General features: G+C 37.6%; 1 protein-coding gene across 5 annotated transcripts in view; it reads right to left on the reverse strand.

Annotated features, from left to right (window-relative positions):
* The window catches only part of SHANK2 (SH3 and multiple ankyrin repeat domains 2), a 320,878-nt gene that overhangs the window by 137,639 nt on the left and 163,416 nt on the right, over positions 1-19,823 (reverse strand). For all 5 annotated transcript variants that reach the window (XM_075755401.1, XM_075755400.1, XM_075755404.1 and 2 more), the window contains one exon: positions 18,968-19,043. In XM_075755401.1, the coding sequence (XP_075611516.1) occupies positions 18,968-19,043 (76 nt within the window). The remainder of the gene's footprint in view (positions 1-18,967; positions 19,044-19,823) is intronic.

Consider the following 19,823-nt stretch of genomic DNA (forward strand, 5'->3'; position numbering starts at 1 on the left):
TTACACAGCACAAGTTGCAAGACATTCTTCTGAATAAAGACAGTGTCAGGGGTTAAGTAGTCGTGAATTGTAAGCACTGCAAAACACGTTGTTAGGTTGGCTTTAAAATACCTACAAAACTATTTAAGACAGAAAGAAGTACAAGCAAGTTTTCTTTTCTTTTCTTAATTTTTTACTAGCCAACTATTGTTACCACTGGTCTTGTACAGAATCTAGTCACTAAAGCATTCAATACAATAAGAGACCGGATCTGCCTCAGTGCCATTAATAATCCAGAAGGGGAGGAGGAAACTAATTAAAGAAAAATTGGCGTGACCTTTTTATTTAAAGCTCTGAGCAAAGACAAGGCTGATGATATCAGGACCAATGGACAGCCTCCAAACCCCAGATCTTTCATGTATCACACACTACCCTTTTGGTGACTTTCCAACTCTTAACTGAGGGCTGCAACTTCATGTTACTGCTAAAGTGATGATGTAATTATGTCTTCCAAACTACAAAGTATTTAAACACCACTGAACGGAATAACACATGAATTAAAGCTACCATAATGGTGACTTTCTGAGCAACAGATGACCCCGTAAGCATCAACGGCTTTTGAATACTGTCTCTCACCTTACTAATATTTACTGTACAATTCAGACATTATCTTTTCTTACAATTAATACCCCTGCTATGGAAAGGAAATAACAAGAAATAAGAAGAAATAAGAAATAATAAGAAAATCTTTCTTGAGAAAGCCAAACACAGGCATATGGGGTGGGATGGAATATGCAACGCGGTAGCCCGTACTGTAGCGCTGAAGCCCTCCACCAATGTCCTAATATTCCAGAAACTGACTGAACCTACAAGCATACTGGCTTATTTTCTTCATTTCACCATTCACATTTTCGAGGTAGGGCTCCATACTTACCCACTGAAGAGTCAACAGTAAAGCTGTCTCCAGCCTTTTTCTTAATACACGGTCGAATTAAGAAAACCCATTTCCTTCAAGTTTCCTTGTAAACGATCAATAGCCTAATAGAAGTTAGAAGGCTACTTCTGAGAACCTAATCATAGAAAGTGTTCCAAAGAACAACTCTCCTCTACCCAAATCCCACTCTCATCTCAATTCATTAATATAAAGAATTCAGAAGCCTATTAGCCTCATCAAACCTCGCTCTGATTCTTTCATTTCTGTTGACAAAACCAAACAAATCCATAATATCACTCCTTAAAAAGCTGAAGACTGAAGTTCCAAAAGCAGCACTCGGAAAACTCAGGATCAATTCACCTGATCAACATTAGGCATCTACACCTAAAAACAAGGCATCTAAGGTCCTTTCACAGTCAGCTCATGAAATGCATTTTCAAATTTTGCTCTCTTCATCCTAATAGAGAGGTCTATGGCTGTTCAGATTGAAAGTATGAAAACCACCTATGATCACCTTTTCACGCACAGCTTGTTTATTGCATAAACTACCCAGTTATAAACTTCAGTTTAGATATTGAAAGTGGGAATGCTAAATTGCCAAAATTTTATGAAGTTTTGTGTTCTACACGCAACGAGGAAGGTAAAGGGAAGAAGTGGCACAACATGACCATTTTGGCAACAAAATATACAAACTGATCTCTCTAACTTGACAAATACAGCTTACTAGTATGCTGTTTCAGTCATGTACTACATAAGGAAAACTCCATCACAGCCTGTAAAGCAAAAATGCAGGTTTGAAAAAATCAGATGTGTAGCCATTTCTTCTCATTTACGTGCTAGGAGAAGGAGAGCTGCAATAATCTTATGGCATGAGCAGTTTAAAGTTGTTTAAAGCAATCATAGAAAGCAAATTGATTCTCTCCACAGACCCCAGAGCTGCAGAGCTAAGAACTAGCACCAGGAAAAGGATGGAAAACAAACATGCACACACAAATGAACCAAACTCGCAACCTCCACCTCCCAGCAAACTCACTTTGCATCCCCAAGAGAAGGGGGCAGAACAGGGGAAAAGAAGCTTAACCTCGGACTGTTTGCAGTATTGCTTTTCGTTTACTTTGCCACGACAGGGTTCTCTTATCTCAGTGTCAGACTGGACCTCTTCACCGAAGGCATGCTGAAGGTCTGTTCACAGTCTACCTGGTCTTGGCAGGCAAAGTGGTGCCAAATGTAAAAGCAGGTCAAAATTTCTCACAATGAGCCTTCTTGGCAGCATTTCTTTGATCCTGAAGGTGTTGTAAATACTTAGCAACAGAACGCATATAGGGTATAGCTACCAGTGACAAATAAAGCGACATTACATTACAAGCCTGTTCAGAGGTCTGAGCTCAAGCAAGAGGAAGAGGCATTTCTTCACAGATGCTTTGTCTGGCTCTAGATGAGGCTGAGCAGTCCCTGCTATCTGCGATACACCAAATTTCAATAGGTAAGATTAAAGTCCATTTCTGACCCATCTCAAACTGAAATTAAACAGCGTCCATTTCAGAGACGAGTTTTCAGAATATTACTAGTTCCATATTATAGTAATAAAATGAGTAATTTTAAAATCAATAGCTCATTACTTAAATAGGGCACACATTACTTTGACTTTGGGCTGTATAAGTCCAAGATTCATTGCATACAAAGTTAAATGCAAAATACATCCTATCGAGTGCAGAATATTTCTGCACGAAGTACAATCTTAAATGTAAAAACTTCAGGCCAAAAAAAAAAGTCAATCTAAGTATCCTTTTACTTTATGCAAACACTAAATATTAGAAAACATACTTGTTCATCGGTTTGCGTAGCTTCTCTAACACTTTAAGGATCAAGAATTTTGCAGAGCTGTTAAGAGTTTCTGTAATTTTACAGACTTAACAATGGAGAAAGGAAATAAAGGGATTTACTCATGGCAGACAGACACCTGAGCTTTGAACTCAGCACTGTTATGTTCAACTTAATAACCATCATTTGTGTAGACTTTTCAAGACAGCAAGAATTTCTACTTTCCTAATAGCCCATTAAGACAATACTTGAGGAAGGAAGTAGAATTGTCAAGTCCTTCATAAAGACCTTTATGAAGAAACTAAGGTTGAAGCACAGGTTCCTGATGGAGGCAATCCATGAAACCTAGCTTCCATTTCACAACTAGAATAACTACCTTATTTTAAAGCATGACTTACTCCAAAAGTTAAAATATTAAATTACAGAGATGGAAACTATCAGAACCATAGAATATGTTTAGGCAAGTTTGCATTGCATATATCATTGCTGATCTCAATCTGAAAAAACCGCACGTAGTGTATACTCCATTGGAAATGATCATCATTATCTGGAAGCAAAAATGGCTATCTGTATTTTGTCAATCTCTCCCTAAGGCAGAGAAAAAATGAATTGAAATAGAAATTATCTTCCTCATTCTCTCCAATTGTGCATCCCCTAGAAATTTAATCTAAGTCTAACCTTTTCAGATTTATCAAACTGGACTACGACCTGCCAAGGCAGAAACATTATCTAACAGACCACACGTGAGAGTCAAACAACCAGAGTTACAACCAAATGAGTAGCCTTCTCAGCCTACAAACCCTTCAGTCAGATGGTTTGCTCTATCCTTGAGTGAGCAGTTATTCTCTCCAAGTTCACTTCTTTCAGTTGGCCAAGTAAATCCAAATCTCTTCGTTAGATGCTTTTATATCCTCTCCTCGGTATTCTTGCAATTTCAATCTTTTTGAAAGATCTACTGAATTTATAGCTAGCTACATGTTAGAAAGATCAAATCACAGCCCAACAATAAAGGAAGTACCTTTTTTGTACTTTGCCAGATGCAATAAAACAATATCTAAACCATTCCATAAATTTATACACAATGCCTGAAAGCAGTCACACTAATTGCTTTCAGGCTGAGATAGTCAATCTATGGTGGTTACATTCAACCCCATAGAAGGGCACTCACGAAATCTATTCAAGAGAAGCTCTTTACCGTATGTTCCAACAGTCAATCCCTGTTAAAAGCACATAAAGACTGTTCTCCCCAGATACTTCCCTTTTTGGGGGAAGTTACCTGTCCTGACACCATATAAAATGGAAATTATGTCTACAGCAAATCTTATTTTAAGATAGAACAGACTTCCAGTGGAAAAAAATTGCTAGAAGGGGTCAACCTTGCTATTTATAGTCATCTGCTGTAACGACTCCAGGAAAATTGGCTAATCCTAGTAATTAAGGGCTTCAAGATTAATGAAGACTCTGTATGTGATTCCTCAAGTTTCCCAGACATTGATCATCCAGCTGTAGGTCTTACAGAAGAGCTTTCACAGCTCTTGTGTAATATGCAGAACAGCGATCACTTGTTCAAGAGATAGTAGCTACACCAGTGAGCATGGCTCTTTGCACAGCACATCATAGGAAAATACACAGATCATCCCCACCTAACCCACTTGCAACCCAGAGACAGCAAGATGCAGTCATCCATATAGTGACGCTCATAGTAACCTCTCTGCAACGTGTTTCCATTACATGCAGAGATGTGATGATGTCTTTCACTGCATTGAAATGCAATTTGTCTTAAGAATGTGCTTGTTTGGTAAATACATGATGTAGCTTTGAACAATAACAGTTTATTACACTAACGAATAATTCACAGCCCAGTGCTACTGCCTTTGATACAATCTTTTTGTAGTTTCTCATGGTAACATCTTAAATAACCAACAATAATTTCCAGCTATTTTGGTGAAACATGTTTTACCATTTCTCAGGACAGCTGTTTATTTTCTACATTTTGCTTTTTTCAACTACTTATTCCCACCTTCTTGCATTGCTTTCTGTAAGCACAATATACTCTTACAGGAGATATTCAATAAAAATACAATTAGATATTTTGTCCTGCCTTGTGTCAAAAACGTATGCATAGACCTTACTCTGTACAACTTATCAATCCTGTCAATGTATTTTCAGTCATATAAGACGAGTCTAAATGATTCTCCTTTAGAACATATATTGATCTGGAAGTTTATAGCACGATGTGTGTAGGAACTGCCAGATGTAATTGTTTCTTGTTTCTTCAGATAGGGTATTAGGGCACAGGTCTACATTTTCTCCCATGGAGCTACTGTACATAAAGTGGAGTTAGGCTCAAGTTGAGCTGTTTCCCAAAACAATGTTTTCATTATCACAATCCAGAATTCTCACACCAGTACAACATTTACTGTTAAAGCTGAATTAGATGAATTAGAGTTTATATTTGCAGGTAACTAAGCTGCCCATCCATAAAAGCTAATAGAGTTCTCAAAATACTCTTTAGTGTCCTCAAAATAGTTACACTGGAGAATAACTTCGAGTTATTTTGCTATTTCACCAAAACCAGTTACAAAATCAGGGCTGCATACGGACATGCAGCGTGGAATAAAATGCTTAGTACTACCTATGGATTCCAGCTTCACAGGTGCTCTGAAGGAGATTGCAGCATCCAACGACAGCACCTTTACTAGCACTTCCAACGGCTGGTTCTGTGTCAATGCCTTACAGGCACAACAGGCACTCAAGCAAAAAAAAAAAAGAAAACCAGAGAAGGAAAAAAAGACCACCACCACCCTTGCATTACTCCTCTCTCTGGTTTTATACTTTGTGGCAAATAAGTTCAAATTGCAATAGAAAGGATATATTCTAATTGCTCCTCAGTCAACTTTACATTTCCTCTGTGGCTGAATGGCTACTCGGCATAGCCATGTCTTCCTCAGCTGGCTACGTTCAGGCCAAGCAAAAGAATGGGAAAAGAAGATGTTTCAGCAATACTCCTGTATACTTTCTATATTCCTGTCTTTGTCTTTCAGATCTCCTGTATCGGTGCTGTTCCCACAGAGTTCAGTAAATATCATGTAGACATCTTTGATCATGAGAAAAACAAGGCTGTATATACTCCATTGAAATTCATTTGTTAATGAAAGAGGTAGATGCCAAACTGTAACATGCCATAAAAGACGTTTAGATATTCCCTAATTCCTGTATTGCACAGGTCTATATTGCATTGTGAGGAAATTACAGATCACAGTAAAATCTGACAGGGCATATAAATTCTTCCACTTAAAAAGATGTTTCCTTCACACTTGTAAACAAGTAATCAAGCCATCTTTACTGGATTTTGAATACTTGCAACCCTTGGTAAAAAATGAACAGTTCTTCACTGAGCTACTGGAAAAAAACCCCAAAAACCAGTCATGAAGTGATTCGATAAGAATTAGGATGTCAGAAAGATTGAGCTACTTTTTCCAGCCCTGTGATTGACAGAGTTGCCCAAAAGATTAACCATAATTATAAAGAACAACCTATGTTAAAGAAAGCAACACTGCTATATACTTCAACAAATTTATGCTATAAAACATTACAAAGAAATACAGGTTTTAAAAGAGAAACATTAGATTTTATGACGCAAGTGCAAAGAAGTTACACAATTTCCTTACGCAGAACCAAGGAGAAATTTCCTCTCTCTATGTATGTATATCCGTCCACATTCTTTTATCCAGCCTTTAGCTACACTTAATATCATATTCTTTGGTGTGTAGGAGAAGGGAGGAGGTAATCTAAAAATACCCAAGTCAATTGATTTGGCTAGTATTACTTTTGGGTTTTTTTCCCTGTTTTCACCCGAAGTTGCTGAAACTAATCACTAAAATAACACATTGATATAGCAAAACAGGAAGTCAAATAACTTCCTGGAAATAGAAATCATCCAATAAAAGCCTGATTTTATATTATACAGAAATCTCAAGATAGGATATGAAGGAAAAGAATAAAGTCAGTGGTAAAGTCATGATCCTATATGTGTGTATATATATACACACACACACTATATATGGGATACATATGTATGGATACATGGATATTCATATATTAATATATACAGACTATATATATTCACACACACTACAATGAGTATATATGGTCTTTTTTAAGAGAAATGTTGTTATTCTCTCACATCTGCACTGGTAGGGAGAAAACAAAAACACATGGTGGGGTGAGGAGAGTGGCAAAGTAAGCTTAAAAAAAGAAAAGCTTCATTCCTTTATCATAATTAATTTCATTTGTATTTTAAAAATACATAGTCAGTTCAAGTACCACACGTGACAAAGTAAGACCTAAACATGAAACATTTGGGCAGGTGTCCTTCTGGTATAGAACATGAGGGTTTTATAATGCAGAGTCCTTCAAACCATTTCGTACAGATGTTCCATCAGACACATTAGTATTTTGGGCTACAGCACACTCCACTTATACTTAGTAACAATTTTCAGTTCTAATTATCAAGCATTTGAGCAATCTAAACCTGCACTATGAAAATATTAATATTCATTGCTCATACTATAAGCCTTGAACAAATAGACTGTACAAACACGTACTTATGTTTGGGTAACTAGAATATTTATCCACCCTTACTTTTTAGGTTTGTATTTTTCTACCCAAACCAGCTGCAGTTCCAGCCCCTGCTATTGCCATCAAACCACACAGAAATAAGAATTTTCTCCCTAAGCATCTTAACATGTAAAGGAATAATAATAATAGCTATTAATAACAACACTTTCTTTTCTATATAGGTGGTTTTAGTCAATAATTTTCCAAATGTTTTTGCTAAAGGTGGTCAGTATTATTGCAGACAACCACAGGAACAAGGATGAGAACATGTTCAAGGTTAGCAAATAGGACAACTAACAAAGGTAGAACCAGGCAAGTAAATCCAGATCTAAGATAATGGTATGAGTGCACAGAAACATAATTGTATATAACAATAAAGATTTTCTTCAGCTGATGCAGCATCTGAACTAGTTCATAAAGCTGGCTAATCAATCTCTATGCTTATCTCAGAGTTGGCATACATCAGATAAGACTTTGAATTTTTTCCTTCCCTTTTTAGAAAAAGCCACTGGAAGATATGCACAACCATGCAGGGTTGGACATGTCGATCCTTGGAGCCTAGCACCCGGTCTCCGCCCAAGGCCAAGAGCAGAGAAGGGTGTAAGAGATGGACAAGCACATTTGGTGCTTCCCCAGAACACTCCAGCAGCCCCCAACCAAGCTGTACTCTTGCTCCTTGTCTTACTGAAAAACACAGTATGCTGTATTCCCTTCTTCTTGTACAGTTTTGTCATCATGCTTCGGCACATGCCATGGCAATACAGGGGATTATATCCACCTGCCTCAGGATCTCTTGATTGGTGTTTCTATAATACACTTTAGTCACACTTTCAGTAAAAAAAAAAAAAAAAAAAAAAAGAGAGAGAGAAAAAGTGTTTTATTAACACTTTTTAAATGTGTTACAAGCCCTTTAAGGGAGCAGTTTGACTTTGCAGGTCATTATACCAATTACTAAACTCACTACACACTTCAGTATTGCAACTTGATTTGTTCACTCAGCCATTCGGAGAGGCTAAACATACTAAAGGCTAAACATAATAAATGATGGAACAGGGGAAAGAGACGGATGATTTCATGACTGGTGATAACCATGAGTTTCAAATTAATTTTAAGGGATCCCTCAGCATTTCCATCACACCCCATTTGCTATGATGAGCAGGAGGAATTATTGTCCTCCTTTCCTGCATTCCTTGGAAACTAAACACAGCTCTGACCACAAGAAGTCTGAGTAACCCTGACTGCTGCTCATTTCAGTTTTACAGACGTATTTTACTTAAAATTCTACATTGTATAGAAGTGTGTAGCGCTTTAATCATCAGTGCTAAAATTCCTGTAAAATTTTATTACACTTTAGTATAAGGCATGTTACAAGTAAGTTTCAAATTCTGTCTCAAAAAAAGTGAGATATTAACAAAGGCTTAGAGGAAAGTTTTTCTGAAAGCATTTTCCACCTTTTTCCTCTCAAAGAGCTTTAAAAACACAGTATAGAAAGAGAAGCTTAGGTTTTCTAGGATTTTACCGAAAAGAAATTAAGAAATAGCTTCAATTAGAGTTAAATTTACACATATCCCTTTAAAAATCCTAATCACAATATTATTTTACAGTCTCATTAATGTCAAAAAGGAGGTGGCATCTTTACCTTTTTTTCTGAAATATATCCCCCTCTCTCTCCATTTCTGTAATTACACTAAGCCTTTGAGTTATTTGTTTACTTCTCTGCAAGAGAGCTTGAGAAGCATCCATCTTAAGAGCTTTTCTGTGTAACAGTATCACAATTTTCAGCAATTTTCTCAAACCATGGCCAGGTTACTTTTCTTAATTAAGTGACTGTTGAACTGGATTCTCTCCTTATTGCCCCCTTTCCTTGACGTTCGGCTATAGCTCGCTGGCTGCATTGATGCGTAAATTCTGGAAATACGAAGCTTTTATTTTGTAAGTACTGGAGACAGGGTAAAAAGTGTTGGTTTATCATTTCAAATCAATTGAGTGACTAACTTGAGATGCACAGAGTTGAAATTTTAAGTGTATTTCAGAATTTATGATATTTGGAGTGTTTACAGTTGAGGTGTAAACCACCTGTGCTATACTATAACTGTTCTACAAATCCGAGAGTGCTACACTATCAGTCTTTGGAAATCCTAGTTTAAAGGGTCACACAATCTACTCAGTATCAGCCCTAGTTTTCAATTGTAGCATTAAACTCTTAATTCTGAGACCTGCTATCTGTGCCCAACATGCTTTTTTTTTTTTTAATTTAAAATTAGAGAAATTAGAAGACACATGGGTAGCAGTCTTTTCTCTTAATATGCAGTTACCACTATTTTCTAGTGCACGTATTTACCTTACATTCACTGTTCTGTTCAGAATCTTGCCATGAAATCAGTTTTAGTGAAATGCTTATCCATTAAAGCAAATCTTCTGTTAATATATTTTAGTCTAAATTAAGCCTTTGTTAGAGATTATTTGTCCAGAATATGGGATGAAATTTTATGTCAGAGAGAACAGGCACCCCCAGCAATATCACCGGCTATTCAATTGGTATATCTGCCAATCATTCAAACCTAGCATCCCCACCTGCGTGCCACAACCTCTGAGGACAGAGCTAGCATCTGTCTCTTGGCTCAGCGAAAGAATAATAGTTTCAAAACACTTGGATAAAAAAAAAAAAAAAATCACTCTATCCACCAGGTTCTTGGCATTGATCAGCAATACAAGGTATGGGTTTAAGTTGAAGCGGTGTAACACACTTGGGACTCAAGCCCAGAACTTCTTTATTGCAGGTGAACATCCTGACACCACCTATTGCTTGATCTTCTGCAGGTCCCTCTTTTTTATGGTTTGACCCCACCCAACTGATAAAGAAACACAACTCCAGCGCATCTATTTGTCCCAAGACAAAGCAAGACCTCCTCCTCCCATCAATCTCATGTTTTGCACAATGGAAGAGCTTTCTAGTGACCAGTTTTACTTAGAGCATGAAAATCAATCTCTGACTTCTCAATAGTTTCTTCTTTTAAGAGGGAAAAAAGAGATATGTTGCCTGCCAGTCACCCTTAGAATTTGCCTCATACATCAAATTCTGCAAATGTAACAAATATTTGTGACAATCTGACTGGAAAGAGGGAAAAAAGAAAAGAAAAGAAAAGTGGTTTAAAGCATTGCTCCCACTGGAGGAAAGCCCACAGTGGGAGCTCGACAGTTATTTGTTCCTTTTGGCCTGCCAAAACTTAAAAATGCATCACTTTTAGAATCAGAGGCACCATATGTCGGCTTTTGCTCATCTAGTGATTAGGTGAGAGGAAGGCAGCCAAAGGTGTAGTGGGGCAGGGAATTAAAGGTCATATAGAGGAAGCTAAGTCATCGCAGTGGAGGCTGGGAGACAGGAATGTAAAACACTGTTAGAAACTTAATGGTTCTCCTCTTCCTCAAAAATCAAACATTTTAATCTCCTGTTTTCCTCTGCTCTATCCTTGCATCTAATTATGTGGCTCCTGTTTCTAACTAACCTGGTATTGCACATTTCTTGCTATCCTCACCTTCTGTCATTTCCACTACTTTTTCCTTTTTTTTTTTTTAATTTTTTTACTTTTTCCTATTCTAATTCAGAAAACTTTATTCCTCCCCATGCACAGGACACAGGCTGCTGCTTTCATTTCTGACATTGAAATCCATCCTGCCCTCCAGCATCCGCTTGGAGGAGTTGCAGAGAAAATACTGTTGGAGCTTGAGAGTATCGGTTGCTGTGCAGGAAATGGCACATCCACCAAATCATGGCCCTTGCAGTCAGGACCTTCTGTACCCACAGTTACAGTGTTAGGTTTTCACTAGCACTACAGGTGGGTCCTTGAAGTTTTTCAGAAAGATCATTTTTATTTTAAATTTGGGAAGGGCTATTTTATTTTTTTTTTTAACTTTGATTTTGGAAATTGATGGTCTTTCCTTGCTAGCTCTTAACTTCAAAAAATTTAGGCAAACATCAAGCCCAGAAAATGACTGACAAATTTTAATCATTAGATGCAAAACCATTAGTTGCTAAAAGCAAGATCTTACTGAAGTGCTTTAAACAAACTTCACTATTAAGGCAGCGAACAACTTAAAAATACACTTACAAGTTCATGGAAACCCTTATCATTCACTGTATAGTTTTGCATGTTTCTGTAATTGTATTAGACTTTAATATTGCATCTTCATGCAATTATACTACGGATTTCAATGAAGACATACTACAGTTCAGATCACACACATCCTTTTTATCTCCTATTTTAGCAATTACTTTAAATATTTTCTGCAGTCACCAACATAAAAAGCTCAGTCACGGTAGCACACAACAGCAGGGAAGGCAAAGTGCAAAGTTGTTTATTAGCAAGTACGATAATTTTCATTAGAAATTAAATAACAGTAAATTAAAAACTTCACATTGTACATATCCACCTGTTCCACAAAATCTACAATGCCTTAATTATTGTTTAAATATATATGTCATTTTCCAAATTGTATTAAATTACATTCTTCAAGTTAATGAGGCACAAGGTACTAAAAATGAGCTACCCTCATCTTTCTGCCTCACACACTAAGAGCAGTTCAGTGCTATCAGACTATTATACTCACGGTAAATGAATTAATTCAGAACAGGCATCAGACAAGCCCAACAAAATATCTTTAGAAATAAAGAAACAATATTTCCCCACAAAACATTTTACACACTTTGTTTTCTGTAATTTGGTTGGTGTTGATTGTTCTCTATGCCTAAAAGAATCAAGAGTATCACACATGCAGAGATCTTAAATCATTAACATCTCAATGAGCAGATGTAACCACATCACTAGGTTATATCTATACATCTATTTTATATAAATTACATTATATATACAGTGCAACTATGAGTATACTCAGATATTTTTGCTACCATCTCCCAGACAAAAATTGAGCTATGTATATATGGAAAAAAAAGTTAAAATGTTACTGGTTTTCCTTCTTTCCAGAATGATGTTTAAAACCTATGCCTGCAGCTAAGAACAACTGCAAAATCACTTCCAACTTATTATCAAGGTATCAATCCCACAATAAAGTAGCAGAAATCATGAGTATATTTCAAAGAATGAACACCATCCATTTTAATATCCTTACTCCAGTTCCTGCAAGAGATCAGCTGAACAGTACAAACTCCACAGAAAACATTAGTACAGCCAAACTGGGGCCATCCAACAGAAAACCAAAAAAAGCCATTTAGGTCAATGCAGAAAGACTTATTCTCTATGTAATGATACTTCTCTCAGTGTCTCCCTCACCAGCCAAGGAAGAGCCAACATTAAAACGTGGCAAGCAGCGTATAAAAAATTACAACGGCTCTTATACATTCCTTCAATTTTTGTAAAGAACCATCTGCCAGGATTTAACAGATTGCTGCTGATGGCTGCACGCAAGCACGTAGCGCTCGGCAAGTACCTATGCTCGACTCACCGCAAGACGGAAGCAGGACCACTGCTAAGCCATAACCAGGAAAGTGTCCCTCAGCTCCCCATCTAGCATTGCATACCTCATGACTTGCAATGACCAGAATTCTTCAAAAAGTTTCCACCCATTTTAAATATATATTTAAAGTGATGAATAATTGCAGTTTTCCAGAAGGAAAACAATATGTTTATGTAAAATATCCACATGAAACCAGATAGCAAACTGGATAGAACTATTTCTGCATCAAATTGAGAGCTTCCACTAAAAAAAAGTGTAATTACTGTGTAACACACCTAAATGCTTAAACTATTAAGACAGAGCCACTTACATCACAACTTTGGGACAAAGACTGCAGGTTAAAAAATAAAAAGCACTACACAGCATGCTGAATTACGGGATGAACAGCTTTAGTTGTGCCAAAGAGTCTCTCTGAGCTCTCTAGGATTAAAGCTGCTCTATCCAACAGTGCAGATGACAACATCAACAGAGAATTGCCGGGATATACAGCTGAGAATAATCTCTCTTTTTTGTTATGTGTTTGCATGTAAATTGGCTTTTGAGGAGTTGCTTCTGTCAGCTTCTACGCTCACGAGATATGGATGCTGCCACATGACTCCAAGTAGGGGCGTTAGGGTTAATGAATTAGGCTTTTAATTAAGCTTTCTTACACATACCTCCCAGACTACACAATCTAATTTTCCTCTTTTTCTTCATCCAGAAAAAAAAGAACTAAAACCAGAAGGTAAATTGATTTGGTCCCATCATTAACTTTGTGGCAACAAGCCTTTGAAAAAGGTTATTTATTATTACACCCTCTCCTGTGAGCTTCTTAATACTGCTGTAACCATAGGATGTCCAGAAAAGGCACCAAGAAAACTTCTCCCATGCAGTGATTAGTACCAGTTAAGTGGTTAAGAGAAAAAAAGAAAAAAAAAGTGAAAGTTGATTGTACTGTGAAGAAAGGGAAGATGCAGAAGAGGCAGGAAATCCTACATTTATAACGCATACTTCATAATTGCATTGAAGTTGGCATTCGATGATGCTATTGGCTTTTGCCATTTCATTATTCTGTTGGGGGTGGGAGGGAGATGATGCAATTAATGCAGTACTAAAAGCTTCCACAGTTGCCTTCTAAAGTCTCCAAATCCATGAAGGCAACTGGATCATGTTTTCCACAAAATCGTTTATAATCGTTACATAGTAAAATTGCTCATATTATTTATGTCTCCAAAGTATGAAAACTAAGTTCCCACTTCATCATCAGTCACATCCCATTTAAAAAGGTGCTAACATTTAAAATTTGAAATTAAACAACTAATTCGTTTTACATATTTTAATTTGGTAACTTCATTTTGGCTTCTCTCTCATTTTCCTGACTGAACAATTCATTGTCCTGTTTGAGAGAATTAATCTATCCCCTCACTTCAGTTAAAAAGCAGATAAAAATTTATCATTTCTTAAGGTTTGCCTTATTTTTATTTTTTTTATAAAATAAAGATTTATTTTTTTTTTAAATTCCAACATACATTCTATGCCTTAGCACTAATTTATGTTATTAAACTGGAATTCAATCCTGATGGAAGACAACTCCATGAAATAACTGATTTAAGACCTACAAATAATTTTGTCTCAAAGGTAGCATTGAATATTAACTAGACTTCTGAAGAATATTTACAATACTTTGGAAGTGTTTGCTTTGCTGTCCATCCAGCCTGGACAAGACAGACCCAAACCAACATTTTTCCTAACAAACTCAAAGGGATCCACCCCCCGCCAGCTCTCAAAAACACTGTCCCATGGTTGTCTTGTCCACTGCTGACCACAAATACAGGGAAGACACAAAACTCCAGAGATACGTCAAAGCAGTCTTACATTATCTCCTTGCAACTCTGTTGGTGTATCTGGTCTTTAGGACAAGGGGTGATGGTTTTAAGCTAAAAGAAGGTAGATCCAGACTAGATACCAGAAAGAAATTTTTTACGATGAGGGTGGTGGAACACTGGCACAGGTTGCCCAGAGACGTGGAGATGCCCCATCCCTGGAAACATTCAAGGTCAGGTTGGATGGGGCTCTGAGCAACCTGATCTAGTTGAAGACGTCCCTACTCGTTGCAGGGGGGGTGGACTAGGTGGCCTTTAAAGGTCCCTTCCAACCCAAACCATGCCATGACTCTATTCTATGATTCCATGATTTTTCCATGCCTGCTTTCCGCTCCTCCTTGTGGCTCTAAGCCATGTCAAGCAAAGCACAGCCTCAGGCCATGGCGTTTCCTGGGGTCCGACACCATGGGTGCTGCCTGCTTGCTCCAGCTGGGGAAGCAGATGGACTTTGCCCGTCCCACTTGCCACCTCAGCCTCCAGAGCTGCAGCCCGCAACAAGGTCTGGGGACATATATTTTACTCCTGTTCGTCCAATAAAAGCTCCTGCTAGCATAAGAAACTTTACCCTCTCTCACATGTATGCCCTTGCAACAAAGCCTATCCTTCCCTTCAACATTTGTCCATCTGCATCAGATTAAAGGAAAATTATTGAAAGCAATTAGTTTGTAAAAGGTTTTAATAAAATAGTAAAGGAATCCATGTAAAAGAATGTCAGCAGTAGCAGTGTGTGACAGCTGCAAGAGACAGCATCATTTTTGCATAACGGAATTAATGTATGCCATCAGCATTTAAAGCACATAATACATTAGACCTGGTAGTTTCAAATATTATATTTGTACGATATTTAATGACTATTTGTACTGGCAAGCAAATCTCACTGCCTTCCTACATATTAGTAAGTGCACTACCCATTTTCCTGAAGTATTAATGTATGGATAACTGATCTCTTATGCAAAGCTGAAATAGGATTTAATGAACCTCCATTACTCAAGCTGCATGTTTTCCTAAAGATGAAAAATGCCATGTACAATGTATTTTCCTGCATGTGAATAAGCCCGTTCGTTAGTATAGATTTCTGAACAGAGTGTTTCTACTCAGCAATTTTTGCCCTTTGGGAGGGGGAAGGAAAAAAAGAAGGGAGCAGACACTTCCCCTCACTCCCCCACATCATCTCCAGAACGGAACTGGATCGGCTTTGTGAGTACTTTGGTTTCAAAGCTCTGATACTAGGCACAATTGCCTTCTAACAAATGTTTATTAAAACTTAGCTGCAAGCAGATAAATCTGGTTTACTATATTCTTCCCTTACTTTGATAGGAAATGATAACAGAGAAAGCAATCAAAGCAGTACAAATTTGGAAATAGCAAGAACTGCTGGTAGTTTGACATCTTGTTTGCCTCTTTTAACAATTCCCCTCCCTGAAGAAGCCCATGCTGGAAAGTAAATCTGTACTTACTAACAAGACATACTAATCTCCAGTCAGATTCTTAAATGCAAATTCTTTTTCTTTACCAGCAATACGTAAGCACCAGCAAAATTATCATTTAGATGTACAAAAAGCTGATTTGCAGCCTCAGTCAAGTATCCGAAATGCAACTTTGTGTGCTATTGCAGTTTTAGGACAGCAAACTCTATTTTATTTAGGAAAAAAAGTATCAGAACAGCCTTTCGCTGTATGTCCCGTTTGTAAAGGATGAAAAAGGAAGGTAAACTTTTCATCATGGTGTATGCTCTCTGTAAATACATCATTGCAGTAAGTTATTATATGCACCTCTGAGAAATAATTTTTTTCTTTTGCAGAAACTAGCTAGGTTTGGAAACTTGGATACCAAAACTTTTTTTTTTTGGTCATCTTGGTGTTATTTTACAAAAATTCTAAAAGTACTTTTCTGTACCTAAAAGTGTGTTAAGCAAGTCTACCTCTCCACTGTATTTCTTGGAATTTCCCATTAATTATACCCTCTCCTACCTTTCCTTTCAATTTCCACTTATTCTGCTGGACCGTCACTATTACTCTTCAAAATGGGTCCACGGGGTTTCAGATTCTCTGTGGAAATTATCCTTGACTTTTCTTCAAAACTTTGCTATACTCAGAAGCTGCCAAGAGAACTCTGCTGCTTTCCCTCTCGACAATTAATAGATATCAATGCCAGAATCAGAAACAATTGCAGACATACTTCATACTTAATTTCTCAATAATAAGGGTGTACAAAACCTGTCATTTCATCTGATAAACTTTCCTGCTCAGCTGTAGTCCTGAATCAGATAATGTAAATTTTTTGAGAGTTTTGCTGTTGCACTGCACAAACCCAATACCTTAAGAAGAAAAAAACCCCAACAACAAACAATCCAAAAATAAACCAACAACCTCCCCTCCTCCATGACTTCCCAAAAGCAGAGAGTATAATCCATTCATCCCCAACAGCTCACTGGTTAAAAGACGTACTTGAGCACCACTGAGATGAGGTTCCAGCCCTTGGTCTGAATATGGCTTTTGGCCTCCTGCTTTCAAAATAACCTCTCTAAACACCAGAGTACTGCCTGCTTCAGAAAGGCAGATGGCATTGTTCTCTCCTGATTATAGACCTGAATTTTCTTAGGATAAGAAAAAATCCAAATGCTTTAGAAGCAATAGCTCCCCCTCACCCACCCCCCACCCCCCCAAAAAAAAATAAAATAATCTTTTGTTAGAAATTATTAGTAGGTTTCCAAGTGGACTATTTGGTATCTCTGAGGCAACATGCTGCGGCCACAGCTTCGAGCTTTACAGAAACAACCCTATCCATTAACACTGAAATACAGAGACAAGGCTATGATTTTGATAGAATAATGATCACTTAAAGAACCGTGCAAAAAGCCAACTCTGCTCACTGGAAATGTAACCAGCAACCAGCTACCTTGCTCTGCAGAGCAGTTACGTGTTTCATAGTACAGACTAACAGCTTCTCTTGGCAATTTTATCATTATTAGACTATCCAGTCAATCACATTGTTGTCCAACAGTGCAAAGCTCTGGTAACTTGGCTGATCGTGGCAGGGGAGTACACAAGATGTTGAAATTCCTAAGTCACAGCAGCAGAGTTGATGCCCTATAGCACACCGTATACAGTAACAGGAAGATCAGAGCCTCCAAGACACGATGACTGTAGCAAAGCCACAAGCCTGTTCTTCCTCCCGCTGTGCGACCAAACTTTCCCTCTTCATCCAACATTGCAACACTCCTTCAAATCACAATTCAAGGGACTTCAGATTTACATATTTTTCAAATATTTATAGGCTGTATGCAGTAGACAACCAGCAGGCCCCCTGCCTTTCAGAACTCCGCACGCCGACCGTCAGGAACACAGGCCATCTTGGGTAGCCAAACTACTTCAGGTGACTTGAACTCCATCCTCTCTCCCCAAATTGCTTAACTGACATAGAAACTATGCATGACCCTCAGAACAAGGATTAAGATCAAATAAGAAAACCAACAGTTATCACTTCTCTTTTTTTTTTTTTAAATAGTGCGCTACATGAAACACTGCCATCATTGCTTTACACATTTCAGAATGCTTCTCCTACAAAAAAGGTGTTTTTCTTGAAAACTAAAAAAAAACCCTCCAAGCTGTAATAAGACAGTCAGGAGAAAAGCATTATGCTTCCAGTATGCCACCACAATCTTCTCAAGAAGACACCAACAGCTAACTGAGGTTCTGTGCTTTAGAAATCATGCTTCCTACCAGAAGTTGGCTCTATGTCCAATGTATATGCATGTGGGAGAAGAACCTGCTTAAAAATCACGAATACTCAGCAGAAACTGCAAATAAATAATCTAATTTCTAAAGTCCTCATTTCTAACAGCCTAATTTCTACTTAGGATCTAAAGATACCGATACAACAAATCACAACATTTTATTTTGGTTTTCTTGTCAGCAAGTCTGATTCTGTGAACAGATATAGAAGGCCTGATCTTGTGAAGTATCCAACAACTTAAGTGGTCTTTGACTGTAGAAGCAGCTGGAACATACTGCTTCTGTGAAATGCTGATCGCTTTCACTGCTCGTGAAAACAAAATAGTGATACTCATTACTTCATTAGTCACTATTTTTGTCGACCCATCCCATATGAAAAAAGTAAGCTGTGATAAAAACAATTTAGATGTAGAATGATATCTTGAGAAGCTCTGTTTAATAATCTGCTTCCCTTTTCCCCTCAAAAGTCTAAGCCAAAAGTAACAATTAAATAAAACCTGGAAAGGTTTTGTGAACAAATTGCAACCAAAAAGATAAATTCTTACCTTGAAGCATCAAAGCTGTCATAGGATCCAACTGTGTAGTGTCTAAACAGTTTCTTTGTTCTATCTGTTCGTGTTTCTGCACAAAGAAAAGAGAACTTTTAATAATACTCCTGTATTACTTAATCAAGTGCTGTTTTAATTTGCCATTTTAAAGCGGATTTTCTGCTATACATCAATAAAATAAAACTTACAGTACTTCATAGAATCACAGAATGATTGAGGTCAGAAGGGACCTCTGGAGGTCATCTTGTCCAACGCCCCCTGCTCAAGCAGGCCACCTAGAGCCAGTTGCCCAGGACCGTGTCCAGATGGCTTTTGAATATCCCTAAGGATGGAGACTCCACAACCTCCCTGGGCAACCTATTCCTGTGCTCAGTCACCCTTACAGTAAAAAAGTATTTCCTTACATTCCCTTACAGTGAATTAACATAGTTTCAAGGCGTTTTGAAAAAAAATGTTGACTTTGGAGTTGAGATATTCTTTTATCATATCATACACATCAAGAGAATAAGGAGAACTTCTTGTAGATCACGTATCATATCATTCACAAGTTTTAAAGTTCCACCTGCATTCACAGTGGCAAAATCTTTCAAGTTCAATCTTTGGTTCTTTTATACCTTGGACTAAGAGGCAAAATAGAAGAAGAAAGAAAGAAGAAAAAAACCAGCAATACATTTTGGAAAGGTTGGAAAACTAGCCAAAAGAATGCAAAGCAGTATTTTTTGTTTAAACACACACGCACACAAAACTAGAGCTATTTCTACAGTTTTATTAGGCATATGGAGAATGGGGTAGGGGGGAAGATTAGCTGCCCACATTCGTCGCCATCAATCAAATCTCACAGGAAACAGTGCTA

The sequence above is a fragment of the Balearica regulorum genome, chromosome 5 (assembly GCF_011004875.1).
Source record: "Balearica regulorum gibbericeps isolate bBalReg1 chromosome 5, bBalReg1.pri, whole genome shotgun sequence".
Lineage (NCBI taxonomy): Eukaryota > Metazoa > Chordata > Aves > Gruiformes > Gruidae > Balearica > Balearica regulorum.